The following is a 20,749-nucleotide window of genomic DNA, read 5'->3' as shown; positions in this document are numbered from 1 at the left end:
GGATTTTGGAGGAAAGATGATTCAGCTTTAGACATGTTGAGTTTCAAGTGCATGTTGACATTTCCAGTGGAGAGCTGGGTCTGTGAGTCTGGAGTCCAGCAGGGTCTGGAGATAAATAATACTTATGAGCAGAGAGATGGTAATTACTCCATGGGAAAGGGTACCAAGCAGAAAACACACAGATCTAGCTATGGACTAAGACCAGAAAGCAGAGGACCTTCCCAGCTTGGTCAACGATTTGGACAGGCCACTTTCCTCACCAAACCTCCGTTTCTCCTCTTTGGAATGAATGGTTAGATGAATCCTCTGACTCACACAACGTGGTTCCTTGGACGTCCATGAATACTAATTCACAGCACAGAGCACAGTATGTATTCATTTTTTGTTCTTTTCTGTGTACTCTGCATCTCTTAGAGCAAGGCCATCTTGTTCCTGGTTGGCCTGTTATCATATCTTTCTCTATTTTCTCATCAGCATTTGTAGCTGAAAGAGCTCCGATCTCACTGGCAGAAATGACCCCTTCTATACACACGCACTTGGTCATATTCTGCCTAGCCACATTTCATGCTTATAGAGCAGGAGGAATTAAGGAAAGATGAATGTGTCAGATGCAGGAATGATTTCTTGACTACAAGGGTGGTAAGCACAGCTTCTTAAAGACAAAAGGCTCAGCCATGGCTCTACATTTAGTCACATATTTCCCCCCTACTCACATTCTTGGATCCCAAGCTGGGCCCTCCACCAGCCTCTTAAAGTTTCTATCCTGGTTTCCTCCAAATGAAGTGGAACCTGGGACTTCATTTGGTTCCCTAAAATTGAAACAGGGTACCTCCCCTACTCTTCCAGGTTCTTTTGACCCTGGGTTTCTGGAAAAAAAATTTTCTTTCTCTTGTTTGAAAAAAAGCGTAAGTGGCCAACGTAAATGAATAGGAAGAGAGAGAAAAGGGAAGGGGACAAGAGGACTGATGACAATCCTAGGGATTCTCAGAAGGCAAACAGGCTGATGTCTACAGACTCCACAGTCTTATTGTTTAATTCATGGAATGATCTGATTAAAATGAAAAAGAAGACTAAAAGGCCAGGGGTCTACTCTGAAGCCAAAGAACTTGCTTGGAAAGCTGTTTGTATGGTAAGAAATTATGAAATTTGAGTAGACTAACCATTACCCAAGTAAATCATCACTGGGAAGGTCACTCAGTGAGTTTTGGATATTTATGGCAGCTATTATTAGCAATATTATTAATGAGATGGCTTCCAGCTATTGGTAAGACCCAATATTCCCTAAATAATGTCTTCAGTCAGTCTTTGACTGAAATTCTACTGGTTAGCACTTTGCTATTTCCTACAAAGCTTTTGGGGAGACATTAAAGTATATATGTCTATGGAAAACACCATTCTAAGTTGTTATCAGTCAACGATACCTTGGCAAGAGAAATACCATGTCCTTTTTCAAGAATCAGTGTGGCAGGGGGAGCAGATGCAGGTGTGTGGGTGCTTGGCCCCTAAGGGGGACGGGCACCGGCACCACCTAGTGGAGGAAACACACCAAAAAACTGAAGAAAACTGAACTATTGCAAACTTCACAGTTTATGTTTTAGGACAGTCCAAATGAGGATGACAGAATCCAAGCTCTCTGCTAGAAGGATCTCTAGGACAAAGATAAATTCCTCCCTACCCACATTGTTCAGATGAGGAAAACTGCACCCAAGAGAGAAAGTGACTTGCCCAAAGTCACAGAGCAAGGGCTGACTTAACAGGTCTAGAATCTTCCTTCCAGCCCACCACCCTTCCCTCTCCAATACACCACAACCTCCTCTTCGTAGCCCAGGGTCCACTCATAGGTCCCTTCTCATTACTGCCTCCCCTGACCACCCCACTTAAACCTTACTCCTCCTGCAACCTGACCCCAACACAGGGTTTCCCAGGCTTCTTTTCTCTACTTTATTTTTCTTCATAAACATTCACCTGACATAATGTGATATATTTGATTACTTATTTATACTCTTAGTCTCCACCTCCTCCCTGCATCCCAGAATATAAACTTCCCAAGGGCAGGGATATTTTCCTCTTCTGTTCACTGCTCTGTACTCAGGACCTGAAACTGTACCTGTCACACAGCAGGACCTTGTTAAATACTTGCTGAATACCTGGGCAAGAATTGAAGACATTTTTACTTTATCCTTTGTATTTTTACCTGCAGTTCTTAGGATCTCTACAATGAGCACATGTGGCTTTTGTAATAGGAAACAATAATGTATTTACTTTTTTGTCTTTCATTTTAGTTCTTATGTGAGGATGATGGCAATATATCCTTCCTGAGTGGTTAGGGAGGGAAAGGCAATCCCTGGCTCTGCCAAAGGAGATAAACATGTCTAACTCAGAGATATTGAGGGAACTGGAAATAGTGTGTGGCGAGGGGTGGACACACGTAATACCAGTGAGGTAACATTTACTGGGTGCTTCCCTATGGTCTAGATTCCTTTACTAAGCATTTTCCACATGGAGGCCCAGTTAACCTTCAAAACAACCCTATCAAGTAGGAGCCAGTATTATCTGCATTTTATAGATGGGAACAGTGAAGTTTGGGGATATTAAGTAATTTAACCAAGGTCATACAACTAACAGGTGGGAGAGGCAGGAAATGAAGCTCAGGCAGTCTGACTCTTGAGTCCTGTGATCAACCACTCAGAACACTTCTTCAGTAAACACAACACTTCTTTCCCCTATTTCCTGGTGGTGTCGGCTCTTCCTGACATTAGGCAACTGCAGATCATTCCCCCAGGGCTCTAGAAGGTTCTAGAAGACTCCCAGGACAACAGGAAATAGAAACAAGGAGCTAGGAAAATGAGAAACAGGGGTGTGTGGCAACGTGTGTGTGTGAGTGCATGCATGCACATGTATATGTACTGTCATACGGATGTGCATACTTATGTAATATGTTTTGAATGGTCGTGACGACTAGCCAATGCCTGGCACCAGGGATGCGAAAGGCTTCAGGGTGGGGGATGGTTCCATACAGCAAATAACATCCTCATTCAAAAGCTTCTTTTTGCCCAGAAAGGCCCCACTTGCTCCTCCTTGCCCTTCCTAGGTGCCCCTCTTTTCTTTTCTTCCCTTCAAGCTTTCCCAGAATGGTTGGTCACCAGAGTCTACAGGTGTACAGAGGGAGTTCCTGGGGTCTGAAGACTGGCCTGCATCCTGACTTTCTGTGACCTTGGAAGGGTCTCTAATTCTCTCCAAGTGGTCACCTCAGCATTTGGAAACTATCAGTCACAGAACGTGCAGAGATCTAAGACTTAAACGCCCCCTGTGGCTTTCAAACTCTTTTAATTAAAAAAAAATTATTATGGAAATCTTCAATCAAACACAGAAGGACAGACGAAAATGTATTGAGGCCATTGTTTCTGTCACCTGCTTTCAACAACTATTATCAGTCTGCCAATCTCCCATCTACTACCCTTCCCCCAACACCTTGCTTTTTTCTGCAGCATTTTAAACAAACCAAACAGACAGAACGTAATTTTACTCAAAAGTACTTCAGTATGCATTTCTAACAGACTAGGATCTTTACAAATATATAATAACACCATCATTATCACACGTTACCAAAATTAACAATAATTCCTTACTGTCAATCCACGTCCCTTCAAACTCTGTACCTGAGGAACTTGCTACTTCAAATGGAATCTTGTCGAACCACACAACGCAAGCAGTTTAAAGTGAAAGGTGACATTGGGGGAGGCAAAGACCTTACTGTCAGCATTTTCCCATGGGATCCCTAAGATTGTTGGGCACAGCTTAAAAGCCCATATCCTTCCTATCCCTACTCTTCATTGTGCACTCTGAGAATACTGAGGCCCAGAGAGGAGCATTTAAGTTGTCAAGGTCACACAGCAAGTAAGTAGTAGGATGCAGCAGACCTGTGAAGTTCCAACATCAAAGGACTCCAGTGAGGTCATGGGTATGAGAAGATTTGCTAACTTGATCACTATTTATCACTTACAATGTGAATAATGATAATAAAGGTACCTTTCCAGGAATAACCTTGACTGCAGAAATCTCTCACAGCTCTCATATTTTGGCTTCTATCACTGTTGACATGTGAACCGGGCTCTGATCTTGGCCAAGAGCTTCTGTCGTCATAGTCTCACCTGGCTCCCGTGACAACTCATGAGATGGGGATGTTGAATGTAACCACACCTGAAACTCTGCCCGGGGAGGCCCCGGGGGTTGAGTCAAAGGGCCCAGGTCACAGAGCTCAGAGGAGGCCAAGTCAATACTTGAACTCAGAGCTCCTGAGTCCCAGCTTCAGGTTCCCAAAGGAGCCAAGGAACCAAAATCCACAAGTAGTGTTCAGGTAAGTATTTCTAGTAAGTGCATCAAGGCATGAAGCAGAGCCCTCAGTGGAGCAAGAAGAAAGATTACGGGGACATCGAGGGAAAGGAAATTAAATTCCAGAGAAAGGGCAGCAGGTGAGCCCTTGGCCATAGGTAGAAAAAGTACGAGCTGGCTGTAGGGTAAGTCCTCTCACCTGGGGTGCCTGGGGATTGCCTCTCTTTCTCATCTGAGACACCTGCAGCCAGTGCTGGTTTCAGAGTGATCTCAAGGTAAGGGGGATGTTGAAATAATAGGAACACATCCCTTCCTGCAGGACTAACCCAGGGAAAAGAGGGGAATGGCTCAAAGCTGAGCTTCCCTTCTGCCTACTCAGAGAGACTCCCTTCCTAAGCACTTAGATCATTTAAAACCCAAGTGCCTAGAGTTCAATATGTTATCCCCTCTACAGGAACGTTAGCACTTTACAGGAAGTGCCTGAAAGAGAGAGTGTGGCTTCACACGCAGGAACTGGCTCTGGAAAAATGGAATGGCAGGGGGCCACAGCATTTAGAGTTTTGGGGTTAGCAGGGGAACTGAGAATGGAAGCAGGGTCCTTCCTGGTGTTTGGCAACTCAAAATTGGAACAGCTAAATTCCTCACAAGGCTCAGCCACTAGGCAGGTCAGTAAGCAGGGAACACAACTTCCCTTTTGGGCCTGTTTCCCCATCTGCCGAGCATGGGGACCTCGACCAGATCCCTGATTCTCTCTACTGCTGGTCCCTCCAACATCACCTGAGAAGGGTTTGAAAACCTGAGAAGGATTTGGGACACCAGTGCCCTGGCCAACCTCAGACCCATGATATGGGAATCCCTGGGTGCAGCCTGGGCAACAGGATGTTTCAAAAGCTGATGATTCCAAGTGCTTCCAGTGATGGGAACTACTGGACCATATGATTTCCTGGTCCCTTTTGAGAGGGGGCAGTTTGTGAATATAGTTTAACTCTTAGCCCCTGTTTGTAACTCTGGTCCTCAGTTTCCCTGTTGCACAATGAGCTGCGTGGCCCAGGCCTTCTGTCCCTGAGGGTACACTCTCCCCCTCAATGCAAACTGGTTTTCCTGTTCACTGGTCCAGTGGCTCATGACTTTCTCTGGCTCTTACCACCAAGGGGTCATCCCAGGAGGTCAAGGATGAGGAAATTAAAATGCAAGGAAGGAACTTGAGGGGATCTAATTGTTTCCCTACATATACTGTCTATTCTAGAGAGTCTCCCTCAGCAACTCAGAGGGGGAAGTCCTAACAGTACACAAACAGGTCCCACTTCTGAAGGCCAAGCTAGCAAACTTGAAAAGGGAACGTGATTACTTACTGGCTCCAGCTACCTTGACTGAGTCCCTAATGTGAGCTGGCACCACACCAGGTACATTCTGGATATTTATTTCACTATGATATCTGGATATCATTATGCCCAGTTTTACAGATGAGGAAACCAAAGGAGAGAGAGATGAGGTGACTTGATTCAAATCACACAGCAAGTGATAAGTAACAGATATGCCAAACACAGCCTGTTTGATAATTTGACAAGAAAATAAAAACTGATCTGCTAGGTTAAACCTAGGGTTCCAGGTGAGATTTATACCTATTTTTCAGCCTCTGGAGGTGTGCGACCAGCACACAGAGAGGCAGAAAGGAATGGAAACGTTCCATAGCAGGACTAAAGAAGAGGACGTGAGTCATTTTTTCTCTCTTCAAAAATACTGCTGAAGAGGAAACAGGCACTTGGGACATGAGTTCACATCTGGGCTCTAGCTACCCGACCCATGGGACTTTGGAGTAAGTCACTTCACTCTCTGAGACTCCATTTCCTCACTTGTAAAATGGAGGCAATGGTGCCCATCTTTCAAGGGTGTTTGTGAAGGTGAAACTCCTAGGCATAGGGCAAGCACCTAGCACACTGCCGGTGTTGAAGGCACCCAAAAAGAGCTGGTTTCAATCCTGCTTTCAAGTGTCCTCAAGTCTGTAGGGCCAAGGCTGAGATCTTCAGAAAATCATGTCCAATAATAAGAATGAAGTTTACTGAGTGCTTGTTATGCACCAAATCCAGGTCTGAGCACTTTCCACATGTGAGCCCATGTGATAAGATAGGTACTCGTGCTACCTTCACTTTGCAGTTAAGGAAGCTGGAGCCCAGAGGAGTCAACTAGCTTGCCCAAGGTCACACAGTCAGTTAGGAGCAGAAGTGGATTCTCACTTCAGTAACCTGACTACTAAAACTGGCTTCTAACCACTGCACACTCTAGAGCCCAGGTGTGACTAGGAATGTTGGGGGGGAGCATGCTAATACATGGATTCCTTAGAACCTGGCCTTGCCTGTTACAGCAGTTCCAAAGTTGGGAAAACACAGGGACTCTTTTGGGGTTTTGGGTGGCAGGAAACAGGGGCTGCAGAAGAGAGGAAATAAAAAGACTCCTCTGAGTGGCCAGCAAACTCAACAGTCCAACATTTCAAACAAAAGAAAAAAGTGTGGCAAGTGAAGGTTCTGGATGGGATTCAGGTAAATCCCTTTCTTCTTCTGAGCAGGGATTCTGGGTCACTAAAGGCCGGGGGTGGAAGGAGGGTAGCATTTGTGGGGTCCACATTTCACTTATCTAACAGGTCAGGAGAAACTTTAACAAGATTAACTGCTGCTCAGGGCCTCTGCTCCATGGAGCAAATTGAATCTATTGTTTTCTTTTTCTTCTTCTTTCTCTTTTTTACACACTGGAGGGCTGGGGGAGGGCAGGCACTGTTGAGGATGAGGGGTAGGGGTCTGGATCCTGCCTGGTATGGTATAAAAGCAAAGGGTTGTGTCAGAAAGCTCCCCCCACCCCCAGACTTGAAAGGGAGCCCAAACTGCCGTGCCAGTAAGCTGAAGGCCATCCTGGGTGGTGGGTCCATGAGGGGTGAGAGGTGATGGCATTTATTAGAAGCCTTCTCCTAATGGTGAAGGGGGGTAAGACCTGGCAGTCAGGATGCCCTGGATTAAATCCTACTCCTCCCATAGAGGAGCTGTGTCATCAGCCACCCCCTGCCCAATCTGTCCTCCCTATTCGGCCACAGAGAGCACTGGACTGGGTAACCTCTGAGGAGCCTTTTTACAGTAGCCTTAAAGGACTCTTCTGTCTTAAAGACCACCCATCACTGATGGGACCTCCAGAGAATCCTGCACACAGGTACTTTCTAACTTTGGCTTTGTTTTTGTCTGCATATGGCTTTCCTTTTATTTATTAATGTAGATATATGTGGACACACTTATTTTTTTTTCTTCTTCCCTTTTGGAAAAATAAAAGGCATGCTTTCTGAGGTTCAGAAGCAAACGGCTCCTTCACTCCTTCCCTCTGCCTCTCCGAGTGCCTGTCTGAACTGGTGTCAGTGAAGTTTGAACCGGGGCAGAAATAGCATCCCGGGTGGATCTGGGAGCACAGCCCGCCTACCAGGAGCGGCAAGGCCTGCCTCTGCCAGACGACAGACCCGGTTAACAGCACCGTAAAATTAGACCTTTACGAAACCCAATTGAATCCTGCAGCAAAGAGTGCTGTAAGGCAGCCTGGCCTGACAGCAAGGCAGCAACCCTCTGCCTGAAATAGCATCGCGGTCCCTGCTGAGATGCGCCTGCTCTCTCAAGATAGGTGACCAGGGATTCCTAGGAAAGTGGCAACGCCCAGCCAGAGGGAGCCCGCGGAGGTCAGGCAGCAAACTGGGCACCCGAGGTCACAGCCAGAGGACGTGGCTTGGCATCAGCATCCCAGCTGCCCACCTTGGCTCTGCCTCTCCCAGCCCGAACTTACGCAAAGAAAGGAGCCGAAAAAGTGCTTCTGCAAAGAACCTCTGTTTGTTTGCCTTTTAATTCAAGGAGAAGCAGGTTCTTTTTAGTCCAACAGTCTGTACTGTGTGGAGGATACGCAGAATGAGTCTTTTCTGGCTCAGGGCCAGGTGTTTACACACCGCCAAATCTGGCTCAGACTCAACTAGGGGAGGGAAAAAAATCCACCAGAATCCTCGGGAGAAAAGCTCCTGGCTTTCTGGCACTACACGACAGCAGTGCTTTTTTTTTTTCTTTCTTTCTTTTCGTTTTGAGAGGAATGTTATTTCCACACATAAAATGGACCAGGCATTTTATACAAGCAATAATAACCTAACATCCCCCAACCAATTAAAGTATTTTACTGCACAATCGTTGTGTGAGAGAGTGAATGAGTGCTCAGGAGAACGTGTGTGAAGAGAGGTTCCTTGTCTAAATTACAGACATTTATAAAGCAGGCTCCTGTGGAATCCCAGGTGTTAGATATAGATATATATATAGATATATAGATATATATATAAAATGCATTTTGCTACCTTTTCATTGATGATACCTATATAACCCCTGGGGCTCTTCCTGCTGGAGGGGAAGACTTCCAAATCACTGGTATCACAGGTAAACACTAAGAAAAATCAAATCTACGTATTAAAAAAAAAAAAATCATTCCCGAGCAGCAGGCTCTGTGCTTTCCCTAGGTTCGGAAACAGAAGTAAATATCCTGCAACCCCGAGTTACCACCCCTCATCATCATTACTATGAATAACATCTCTCCTCTACTTTGTTTTATACCCCGCTCTGGGCCACCAGGGCTGGGGGGGCTAAAAGTGAATGGGCTCAGTTTCCCTCTCCTTCCTGGGGGACAAAAAGAGAGAAAAACGTGATGACGTCAGATGCGAGGGAAAGTCACTTTCTGGCTCTTGGATTGGGAGCTGGAGCGTGAGACTTTAAGGACATATTCTTGCTATAGCAGCAGAGTTTGGGTCCCCCGAAATCGACTTCATGTAAATAGGATAGAGTCAGCGCAACCTTTGAGAAAGTCTCTGGCAAGATAGCAAGGGGCAGAACTGCCGGAGGAGCTCACAGCTTTCCCTTCTAAGAAAGTGTGTAAGGGGGTGGGATCGAGAAACGCCTCCACACGTTTCCTGGCCGCAGCGAAGGGGGAACCCCTACTCTCACTTTAAGACGTCCCAGGCCACGGCGAGATTGTTGGTGCAGGAAGGGAATCTCCCGGCCAGAAGAGACAAAACTTCCCTTCGCTCCTCCAGCGTCTCCCCCCTCCACTCCCCACCCCCCCAGTTTTGTGAAAGGCATTGCCACAAATTCATTTAGAGGGGGAAAAATGGATGCTGGAGCATTTCTAAGGTTTGCAACCCTCGCCGAGTGTCCGGTTTCACTATGGGCTTTGCTGTGGAACGGGGAAGGGGAGAGAGAGGGAGGGTGCGGAGGGGGAACTCAAATTCATTATGGGCTCATAAAGTCCCAAATGAGAAAAGCGCCCCGTTTCGCAGCCGAGTCGGAGAAGAGCTGGCGGGGAGTGCGTTAGGCAGGTTTCGCCCTGGCCCCAAGTGACACGCAGCAGGCTTTAAAAGCGAGGACATGGGAAGGCAGTGAGGGGAGTGGGGTGAAAGGGGTGAATCCCAGAAGCAGACGTCAAGCGGAGAGCAACTTTGCGGCACTTCGAGTACTTCTAAGTCCTGGCAATCACGACCACCTTGTCCTCGAGGCTTTCTGGGCAAGGAGGCCAAGTGAAGGGTTGGGGGTTCACCCCCTTTAAAAAGTCAAGGAAATCAGCTGTCCCCTAGCCTCTTCCCACATGCATCCCAATCGGGTCATCCTCCCCTCCATTCCAAACGGGGACAGTAAGTCTGACCATCCCGAACACGGTTTACTTGCACGAGGCTCCTCAGGGATCAGCCCTGACTGACTGCGGGTCCCTGGGCCGCCAGCAGCGCTCCCGGCGCCCCTCCGGGCGACTAGGCGGCGACGCCTTGCGAGTGAGCCCATTCGGCAGATGGGGCAAAGCGAGGCTCGCAGCGCGCCCGCTGCCTCCGCGCAGCCGGCGGGCGGCTCCCGCACAGACACGGCCGCAAGCCCCGGACCCGCCCGCCCCCCGCGCCCAGGCACCCGCGCCCCTGGGGCCGCGGGGACGGTGTAGCGCCCGCCCGGGCGCCCTTGCCTACCTGTGATCACCGCCGGAGACGTCTGGCCCCCCTCCGCTCGCAGCCACACTTGCAGCGTGAACGCGTCCCGGGGCAGCTCGAGGTCGGCCCGGAGGCGCAGCTGCTCGCCTCGCCCGCTGAAATAGAGCGCCCGGCTCGGCGGGCTCGGCTCCTCGGCGGCGCCCCTCGCCTCCCGCTGCTGCCGCCGCCGGGGGACGCGCACGGCTTCCCAGGCACCGCCCGGCGGCGGCGGCGGCGGCGGCGGCGGCGAGGCGCGGCGGCCGCGGGCCGCCCGGGTGGCGCAGGTGGCCGGGCCGGCGGCGGGGCGCGGGGGGCGGCCGGCCCGCGGGTCTCTCCGGGCCCGGCGGGGGCGCTCGGCCAGCCCGCAGCCCAGCGCGGCGCTCAGCAGCCCCAGGCGCAGCACCCAACTCCAGAGCCGCATGTCCGACGGTCCCCCCCGCCCCCCCTTCGCCCCTGCACCGCCGCCCGGAGCTGCCAGCTTTGGGAGCCTCGGCGCCTCGACTTTCTTCGCTTCTTCACCCTTCTTGGGCGAGCCCCCCCTTCCACTTGCTTTTTTCTTTTCTTTCTCGCTTCCCTCCTCAAGGTGTGCGCTCCACTTCCCCCACCTTTGAAAAATACAGCCTAACTCCTCCTGGTTGGCAATTAATTTCTCTCCCCGCTCCTTTATCTGCCTTATTTCCCCCCTTTAACAGCTGGTTGCCTTCCTCCTTGTTTTATTTCATTTTATTTTATATGATTTCTCGCTCTTAAAAAAAAAAGCGCCTCTAAGACACTGATCCGCTGAATTCCCTCCCCCCCAAAAGATGCTCTAATTTATTTATTTTTTTGCGTCCTTTATAACACAAGCCACAGCCCCCTTCTCCCCCCCTCCCCGGTCCCCCCTCCCCTCCCTCCTTCTTCACAAAATGAAAGGAAAGAGGGGGGAAAAATCCCTCAGAAGATGAGTAAACAAGCGTATGCTAATCTGCTCCGGAGCGCTCCACCTTCCCAATTGAATGAGTCCCTGTTAAAACTGCGGGGATCATGACTAATCAATCAGTTTGGAGAGGCCGAGCTACCCAGCCTTCCTCCACTTTGCCGTTTGCCTCCTTCGCTCCTTCGCTCCTGCTTCTCCACCCCCTATTTTTTTTTTAAGAAGACAATCTTAAAGTAACAATTTAATGAAATTCTGTACACACCCCCTTACGGTCCTCCCAGCTCTCCTCATTCCTGCTCAAAACACACATTCCTGTTCTTGTTTTGTTTTGCTTGCTTTTTCCCCCCTCCTTCAACCTCCTCTCCCTTTATTATGTTATATCTTTTATTTGTTTGTTTGTTTGTTTATTTATTTAAGGAGGAAAATCTCTCAGGATCGAGTCTGCACTTTGCTGGTAAACCTCATCCTTCTCTATAGCAGAGAAAGAGTCTTGAAACTTGATTCTCCCATTTTTTGGTAATGCCTCTTTCTCACCCTCTCTCCTCTCTCCCCTTCTCTCTCTCCACTACCTTTCTCTCCCTCTTCCTCTCTCCTCCTCTCCCTTCTCCTCTGCCTTCCTGATCCTTTCCTTCCTTTCTCCTTTTCCCTCTTAGAAGTCCCTTGAAGTTATGCAGTGATGGACTTGCCCCCGTCTACCCCGAGCCCCGGGTGCTGCTGGCTTCAGCTAGTCCACACGTCTCCAAGGTCCTCACAGAATCCTCCGAAGCAACCAGGAGAAAGGCATTTTCTGAGGCATTTGCCTTTCTGAAGCTCTAGGCTCAGCACAACTAGGTCTCTGAATATTCTTAAAAATATTCTATTGGTTGTTAGAAATTATTTTAGTTGCATATAACAGAAAAATAAGAAAGCACCTTTTTTTTTTTTCTTTCACCCTAAGAAATTCAGGTCCTCTGATGTTGTTCAAGTCACAGGTAAGGGTCTAACCATTTGCTACTTTGTATATCTGTTTTGAAGTGGGACATATATGTAATATATTTTTGTTCTTCATTTTTCCCCCTCTTTACAGAACTCAAAAGCTCCCCCTTATGGCAAAACAGTTTTTCTTTTCCTCCAAATGTTTTAATAAACCAAAAGGAGTTAGCAGTGGTGGAGTACAAATTATTGGCTACCAGTCTGTTCATATAATGGAGTGATAAAGATATGCTGTGTGAGGTTTGCATGTGGCTAGCGTGCTGGAAGGCTGAGGTGAGATTAACTCCATTAATGTGTGTCTTTCCTTCTCATGTGCTCCTGTCCTCAGGGCTGCTCCAGATCCTTCCTGAGCCCTAGGATCATTCCTGCACGCTTCAGGGAGAGTGAACACTAGTGGAGAATATGTGTTGGTGAAATTATGCAGATTTGTAGAATGAGCAAATGACTCAGACATCCCCTCTATAAAACCAGAAAGTGGCATGCAGGGATAATGGCACCATTCTGAAAATAGAAGGTCCCAGATTCAGAACTTGGTGTGAGAAGAACTTGCCGTGTAAGTCTTAGGCCAAGAATGTTTGAACTCAGTTTCTCCAGATATGAAATGAAAATGCTGTTACATCCTAAATGTGTTGCCAGGGACTGGCTGAAAGAAGAGGCTCTTTGGTATACAATGTCATGGATAAGGAATATGCCTAAGCAAATCTTCCACTTTCTGCAACGCCAAGTCATCTGTAAAAGTCATAAGGTTGGCATTCAATAAAATAATTAAAAAGACCTCTGCTGAACTACCTAAATTATATCTCACAGAGTCCCCTTCTTACCCCATTAGAGGTTGGAACATGACTACTAATTCACTTCAATTGTGGCAGTTAGGCATTTGGAAACTATTTCTTCCAGGGCCTTCTAAGTCATTTATTCAATAGTTTTGAATATTCCTAGACATTTGGGACTTTGTCAACTGAAGAGTCAAGATACGAGAGTTACAATTCTAAGTCCACACTCACTCCAACACGAATCAGTACTATGCCCTAAGGGAGTCCCTTTATTTACTTCACTAACCCTCCTCTTCCTTCCCTTTACAATGAGAATATCTGTATCACAAATTCATATTGAGGACAAAATATATACTGGAGCATAACACTTTGTAAATTATAAAAATGATATACAAATACCATTTATTCTACTGTTGTTTTCCAGTACCAAGTGTCCCTTAGGTTTGTAAAGAAAAAAGTCCAAGAGGCCAAATTTTTCATGTCTCTTCTATAGTGGACACAAAGAGAAAAGGACAGAGAGATCTAAGTCTCTGCTCCTTCAGCTTCTTGACTTCAGTCCCAAAATGCACTGGGAGCAATTGGCAAAGCCTTTCATTGGTCTTTTCACTGAACATACATTTATTATTTTATCCCCCTCTCCTCCCTGTCTTGGAGCCACTCTTAGTTTTATACATGTATGTACATACATATGTGTGTGTGTGTGTGCATGTGTTTTTTAATTGAGTGAACAGGACGGTGTGAATTTTAACCCTTGGTTCATTACCCACCCTAATCATTGGCCAATGTCTGATATTCTTATGTATTTATATGTAGTAAATAATACATCATATGCTGTATCCATCTTTCACTTCACCCCTTGATCCTTCATGGATTTGTCCCTTCTCCTTTCATCCTTTATAATCAAAGAGGAATAATCTGAGAGTTAGGTCCTAATTCTGACCTATGTGGGATCTTTGACCTCCATTTGGTCTTATGTGAAATGAAAGGATAGGAGTCAAAGATTTCTCAGATCACTTTCAAATCTGAAGTGTAGTAGAGCCCCTAGTTTTTGGAGTATGGCAATATCCCAACTAATTACCCCATATTTGGTCCATTCCCTCCCACCTCCCATCCAAGGAGTTCCTTGTTTCTGGGGATTTCTGTCCTAAAAACTACTTTTTAGAACAAAAATACTTCTGTCCTTCTACTCTTCAGATGTACTCTGTCATTATTCATTATACTTGGTAATAACTAAAAGCAAGGCATTTTTCCAGGGAAGGTATCAGGTCTACTAGAAGTTAGGATAGTAATATCTAAGTGGACCCCTGAAGTTCCAGAGGGGTTTGCAGGACTGACTATGGTGCCGAGGCCACGCTGCAGAGGCATCATGCCCTGGGTTCCTATGACCTTCAACAAGTTGCTTATTTCTCTGTGTCTCAGTGACCTTATTGTGGAGCTGTCCTGAGCACAGTGTGCAACATGACATGTAGCGGGTGCTCAATAAATGGGAGCCCTCTCTGCCTTCCCAGGGATCTAAATGTTACGGCTCCCCAGGCTTTTGTCCGCTTTCATCTAGAGCTCCAGCCCCATCTACTTCTTACTCCAATCCAGAAGGATTACTCTCATCTCAGAATTCTTAGGCAAGCATTGTCTGTCTGGTAGAATCTGGAACTGGATTAGATAGGATCTTGAATTGTTTTTGGTGTCCTGTTTATGTCTTTCCTCCAAGATTAGAGAACCCTTCTAGGGCAAGGATCTTCAAGGGCCAGTTGCTTTGCCACACCCCTCCCCCTCCAGCTGATGGGCTCCCTCCTCTGGGCTGTCATAGAACTTCCTCTGAATTTCTCTGGACACACCCACAAAGCCAACTACACACTTAATGACCTACCTGCTTGTCTCCCCTCTCCATGTGTAACAGAGGCTCTGCTGCATTCATACTTGAGTTTCTCCAAATGCTCAGACCAGTGCTTTGGATACAGCTGCTGGTTCAGAACAATTAAATTTAGTTTTATATATATATATATATATATATGTATATATATATATATATATATATATTATAGAGAAAGAGCGAAGGAGAGGGGAGGAGGAGAAGGAAAGAGATCTGTAAATCTATGTAGATATATAGATATGTGTATATACTTGTTTTCTTCTTATGCTTCGTTTGTTTTTCATGTGATGCCAGTATGTTCAGTGCTATGAACATATCAGCTTCTTGATAAATACGAACTGTTTTCATTTTGTCAGCCTCCTCTTTCCCAGATGATGTATCTGTGGTCACCCAGACAATACCCTGAAGTTTGCTGGCTGCCTAAGTGAGGGTCACTAGAAAAAAAATGTAGATTTAGGAATAGCAGACACTGGACTCAAATCCTGTCTTTAAGAAATAACAATTCTAACACCAGCTTATATACTGAGTATGCACTATGTTCCGAGCCATATTTAAATTCTTTTTTATAGGAAAGATCCCATCTAATCTTCATAGCCAGTCTACAGAGCAGGTCCAATAGACACCCCACTTTGTAGGAGAACAAAAAAGAGCAAACCTAAATCAGAGAGAGCCCAGCCCATCTGGATCTAGCACTCTGTGTTCTAGCTCCACAGTCTAGTAAGAATCACTTAACCTTTTGAATCTCATTTTTCATTTGTATGGATTTCATGGGGTTATCTGAGAGATTAAGAGAGATGATGGATATCGTGTTGCACAGTGATAGTACCTACGTCCATGGGTGTTAGAGAAACATTAGCTTCTTTTCTTTCTTCCCAACAGCCATTTGATTACATTAATTTAACATACATACTGGCGTTGACAATTATAAGAGTCATGCCAGCAGTAATGACACCTTGCCCATGTTGAGTGCCTACTGTGTGTTAGACACTGTACTAAGTTTTGACTATTTCTACAGGACTAGGAGGTCGATCTGAACCCAAATTTATTGGAATTGCTCAGCAGTTCCTGTCTATCCTTCTATCTTCTTAACTCATGTTAAAAAATAATTCTCAGCCCTGAGTATTTCTTAGCATCTCTGATCTCCGTCTGAAAAACATTAAGTCTGTGACTTAATAATTGCCTGTTATACAAAACCACAAGTAAAAGGGAGCCAGGGATCATCTTGTTTGCCTGAGGTGGGCTTGGAGGGATGGGGTGAGGGGCCACTTTTGCTGAAGGTGGAGCGGGCAAGCTCAAGGTGTTTTCCCCTGTATTTTTTTAACCTTTTGTGTCCACAAGTGGGTGGCTCTGGAATGAATTGGAATCTTCTCTTAGTCTTCCTGCATGTTTATGACTAGGAAGCTGAAACAGCAGTTTCTAGACCAATTCTGTCCTTTGACTCATGCAGAGAGTATCATGTTGTCCATCTCAGGTACCCAGGGCATTTCTTATATCTATAATTTTAGTTGAAGATGACGAATGTTGCCTGGCACTGCATTTTTTATTTATAAAACAACTTAATTTTAGTATTTTATTTTTATTCTTTTTAGTAATAATAATAATTAGCTATAATATATTATGAGAAACAGTATCTGGAGTGGTTACATATATCATATCATTTAGTCCTTGGAACTATAATCTGTACTATTTCTTATCCCCATTTTGCAGATTCTTTAGAAAATGTGGCTCAGCATGCTAGATTCTATGGCACATTTGAATCAAGTCGGCCTCACTCCAAAGTCCACGTTTTTAACCTCTTGGCTGGCCTGCCTTTAATCTACCTTTAATCTTTCTATTGTTTTAAATTGGAATCAGGGAAACATCTCGATAATCTTGTGGAAGAGGAAGCTTTGCGAGAACTCAGAAATGGGCAATGGTGGGCGTTCTCTTCACTGGGTACCTTTTACTGGTTTTGTTTAACAGAAAATAAAACATTTGATAACTGCTTCCACTTAATTCCAGGACAAATGCATCTTGCAGCTTATTTGAGAAGAGACCTTGAGTCACATAATGGACAATGCTTTCAACTCTTGTTTTTTTCCAGAAATCGCGGAATCATTGTCCAATTGGTCACTTTTTATATCAACTGAGATTGACGGTATGCAATGAATTATTCTTCAGTGAAGCCCTTTCCATGGGAAACTAATCCTGCAATGCCTTCTGATGAACTCAGTCTATGCCAGTGAGGAATAACCTGACTTGTGGAGCACTTTCCATACCCATGAATGGACCTGTGGGCACATATTCTGAAAGCAACTTGATGAGATGGGTTTTGCTCTATTTGTTTCAAAAGATAAGAAAATTCAAGTTCAGAAAGACAGAGCAATTTACCCCAAATAACCTAGCCAGAAGATATACATCCAAACCAAAACTCTAACCTATGTGCTTTCCTCCGATCTAGTGTAAATGTCACCTTCTCCATAACATTATTCGTTATTAAACATTAAGATACATCATTCCCAGAGCTATTTTCCTCTCTTTTATTGTTGGATTTATGTCCTTGTCTTCCTTTCTGTGCCAGACCCTAAGCTCCTGGAGGATGAGACCTAAGTCTTCTGCCTTTTGAGATCCCCCACGGGGTTAACCCTCTGTGGTTTCTGTGAGTTGGAGCTCAGGGAGGATTTAGTGAACTCCTTGAGACCTCTGGCACTCCTAGTTGCATGTGCCATTCAAAATAATGTCCTGGTTCTTTCATTTTACCTTAGTTTGAGTCCTTCAAATTCTTAAAATCCAGCTGAAGAAAGTCCTGGTTCTTCTAGGCAACTTTATACTCATGCCCTGCACAAATCAGAATTAATCTCCTCCTCTGAAACTCTCTCTTTTGGATCTCATCTTGAAGCCACTCGGCCAGCACCATCATTGGTAAGTAGCCTTGTACTGCTACTTACTGTGTCATGTGCCAAATGGGGACGCTGTTAGTAGGTGCTATGCCAGCCTATTGGCAGAGATGCTTTTTTTTAAGTGGGCAGTGCTTTATAGCCTGTTAAAATCTAGCACTCCCTCTTTGCAGATGAAGACTAACAGAGAAGAAGGGATTGTCTCAAAGTCATATACCCAAACCATTCCCCCCAAGTGAGAATTCTCTAGTTTCCTGGTTCCCAAACCAATATTCTTTCTAATATAACGCTGATTCTCTTCTTACAGATGGTAATTGATTTACCCATTCAATAATTATTTATCAATTATCAGTTATGTGTCTGGCATTGTGCCAAGGTCTTAGGTCTAGCTGTCCATGATTTTTCACTCTCATATTATATTCTTTGTCACTGACAGTTCAAATTTATTGTTTGCTTGTACATTTGTATCATTCAATCTTTATGACAACTGTAAGAGGCAGGTAATATGATTACCTCCATTTTACAGAGGGGAAAAAGGAGCGTCAGAACACTGCATAAATTTGTAACAGTGAGAAAGAAGAAATGCTTGCCTCCAAAGCCCATGTTCTTAACCTTTTCAATAAACTAAAGCAATGAGGAATCTGAAAGGTCCTTCCAGACAACTGGAGATTTACTCCACAGTGCCCCAAACCTATTCCTAAACTCATGGATACAGAGAACCACCAGTGGCGCCCAGTGAAGTCAACGGGCAATACTACTAAAATGAACACACAGAGAGAAAAAGCCACTTAATTCTGGGAGAATACAGACCCTTCACTGACTTGGACCACATATGAAAGTACTAACTTTAAGCAGTAAATAAATAACAACAGCTTTAGACAATGGCCCTAGTCTATGTGGGGAGATTTATGCTTTTAAGAAAAGGGTATATTATCTTACTGCGCAGTGTCACATCGAGAAATTACCAATTTCCACTTGGCTCTGTTCCTGTGGTATGCAATAAGGACCAGGAGGTAGATTATACTGATTGAAGAACCCTAAGAGGAGCCAAGAGTCCAGACTCTGTTCTCACATTCGCTACTAAATTCCTGTGCTGCCTTAGACAATTCCTTTTCCTTTAAGACTCTCTTAAAACTTTGGAGGTAGGAAACTACCTAGTCCCTGGTCTGAGCGCCAGTAGATACATCCTGGTACAGCTGGGCTCTAGGACATTCGTCTGTTCTGTTCTCCAGGGCAATGCTCTTTCTGGTTGGTGGGTGTCTTTGACCTGTCAGCTGCTAAACAATTCTGAACACTATCCTGAGCTGATAATTCATGTCCGATCCTACAGGGTTGACCATCTTCACCCCGACTCCACTGGAAATCTCGTTAAGACCCTTGGATTATGTGCTTCCTTCCCACTTAGTTCTTCCCAGATTCTCCTCAGCACTCTGTTGTCACTCCGCATTGCTGTTCCCACAGTTTGGATGGTGGGCTAGCTCTTTTTTTTTTTTTTTTTAGTTTAGTTTGGTATCATTAATCTACAGTTACATGAGCAACATCATGGTTACATGACTCCCCTCATTATCAAGTCCCCCCTAAATACCCCATTACAATCACTGTCCATCAGCATAGTAAGATGCAATAGAATCACTACATGTCTTCTCTGTGTTGTACAGCCCTCCTTGTGCACCCCCTACATTATGTGTGCTAATAGTAATGCCCCTTATTCCCCTTCTCCCTCCCTTCCTACCCACCCTCCCCAGTCCCTTTCCCTTTGGAAACTGTTAGTCCAGTCTTGGGTTCTGTGAGTCTGCTGCTGTTTTGTTCCTTCAGTTTTTCTTTGTTCTTATACTCCACAGATGAGTGAAATCATTTGGTACTTGTCTTTCTCCGCCTGGCTTATTTCACTGAGCATAATACCCTCTAGCTCCATCCATGTTGTTGCAAGTGGTAGGATTTGTTTTCTTCTTATGGCTGAATAATATTCAATTGTGTATATGTACCACATCTTCTTTATCCATTCATCTACTGATGGACACTTAGGTTGCTTCCATTTCTTGGCTATTGTAAATAGTGTTGTGATAAACATAGGGAGGCATATGTCTTTTTGAAACTGGGCTCCTGCATTCTTAGGGTAAATTCCTAGGAGTGGAATTCCTGGGTCAAATGGTATTTCTATTTTTAGTTTTTTGAGGAACCTCCATACTGCTTTCCACAATGGTTGAACTAATGTACATTCCCACCAGCAGTGTAGGAGGGTTCCCCTTTCTCCACAACCTTGCCAACATTTGTTGTTGTTTGTCTTTTGGATGGTGGCCATCCTTACTGGTGTGATGTGATATCTCATTGTGGTTTTAATTTGCATTAGCAATGTGGACCATCTTTTCATGTGCCTGTTGGCCATCTGAATTTCTTCTTTGGAGAGGTGTCTGTTCAGATCCTCTGCCCATTTTTTAATTGGAGTATTTGCTTTTTGTTTGTTGAGGCACATGAGCTCTTTATATATTTTGGATGTCAACCCTTTATCAGATTTGTCATTTATGAATATATTCTCCCATATATATATGGTGGCTCAAAGGGTGGATGTGGTTCTCTGGACAGTAGTCTCACCCAGCCAGACAAGCTTCAATCCACCAAAAAGTCTCAACACCTTTCTGAAACTGTCAGGGCCACGCTGGTATGTTCGTTCTTCTTAAAGGCAATATCAACTTCTATTCATTACATCCATCATTAGATTCACCATTCAGAAATATATTCAGAGGGTTGAAGAGCAAGTCACATTGAAGACAAACAGGGACACCTCTGGGTGACTGTTATGGGCCCATCATGAAGCGTCTGCTTGCAAAGCCAGTGAAGAAACCCTTTGGAGAGGCAGGGTTGGTGAGAAATGAAGAGTTCCTGGTTGCTGCCCAGACTGACTGGGCTTGGATCCTGACTGTGTGACCGTGTGCAGTAGACTTAACCTGCCCTGTCACCTGTAAAATGAGGGCAATAATTATAAGATGTATCCTTTAGCGCTTTTGT

The 20,749-nt window shown here is 45.3% G+C and overlaps 1 protein-coding gene and 1 long non-coding RNA gene across 5 annotated transcripts in view; one reads left to right on the top strand and one right to left on the bottom strand.

Annotated features, from left to right (window-relative positions):
* Positions 1-11,135, bottom strand: part of PAPPA (pappalysin 1) — a 230,765-nt gene extending 219,630 nt beyond the window's left edge. The window contains exon 1 of the mRNA XM_036915515.2: positions 10,337-11,135. Within this exon, the coding sequence (XP_036771410.1) occupies positions 10,337-10,757 (421 nt within the window). The 5' untranslated portion in view covers positions 10,758-11,135. The remainder of the gene's footprint in view (positions 1-10,336) is intronic.
* Positions 11,136-11,597: 462 nt separating this feature from the next.
* On the top strand, positions 11,598-17,357 carry LOC130683198 (uncharacterized). 4 transcript variants are annotated; one of them, XR_008996817.1, is made up of 4 exons: positions 11,598-11,706; positions 11,906-12,083; positions 12,190-12,223; positions 12,553-12,667. It is a non-coding gene; the product is annotated as an uncharacterized LOC130683198 (long non-coding RNA). The 4 variants fall into 4 exon arrangements; XR_008996815.1 differs by lacking the exons at positions 11,598-11,706; positions 12,553-12,667 and adding an exon at positions 16,951-17,357 and having other exon boundaries at positions 11,838-12,083; XR_008996814.1 differs by lacking the exon at positions 11,598-11,706 and having other exon boundaries at positions 11,838-12,083.
* The last annotated feature ends 3,392 nt before the right edge of the window (positions 17,358-20,749 follow it).

This window comes from Manis pentadactyla, chromosome 3, assembly GCF_030020395.1.
Source record: "Manis pentadactyla isolate mManPen7 chromosome 3, mManPen7.hap1, whole genome shotgun sequence".
Taxonomy (NCBI): Eukaryota; Metazoa; Chordata; class Mammalia; order Pholidota; family Manidae; genus Manis; species Manis pentadactyla.
Note: the sequence above shows the minus strand (reverse complement) of the source record. Positions and strands in the feature narration are given on the sequence as shown.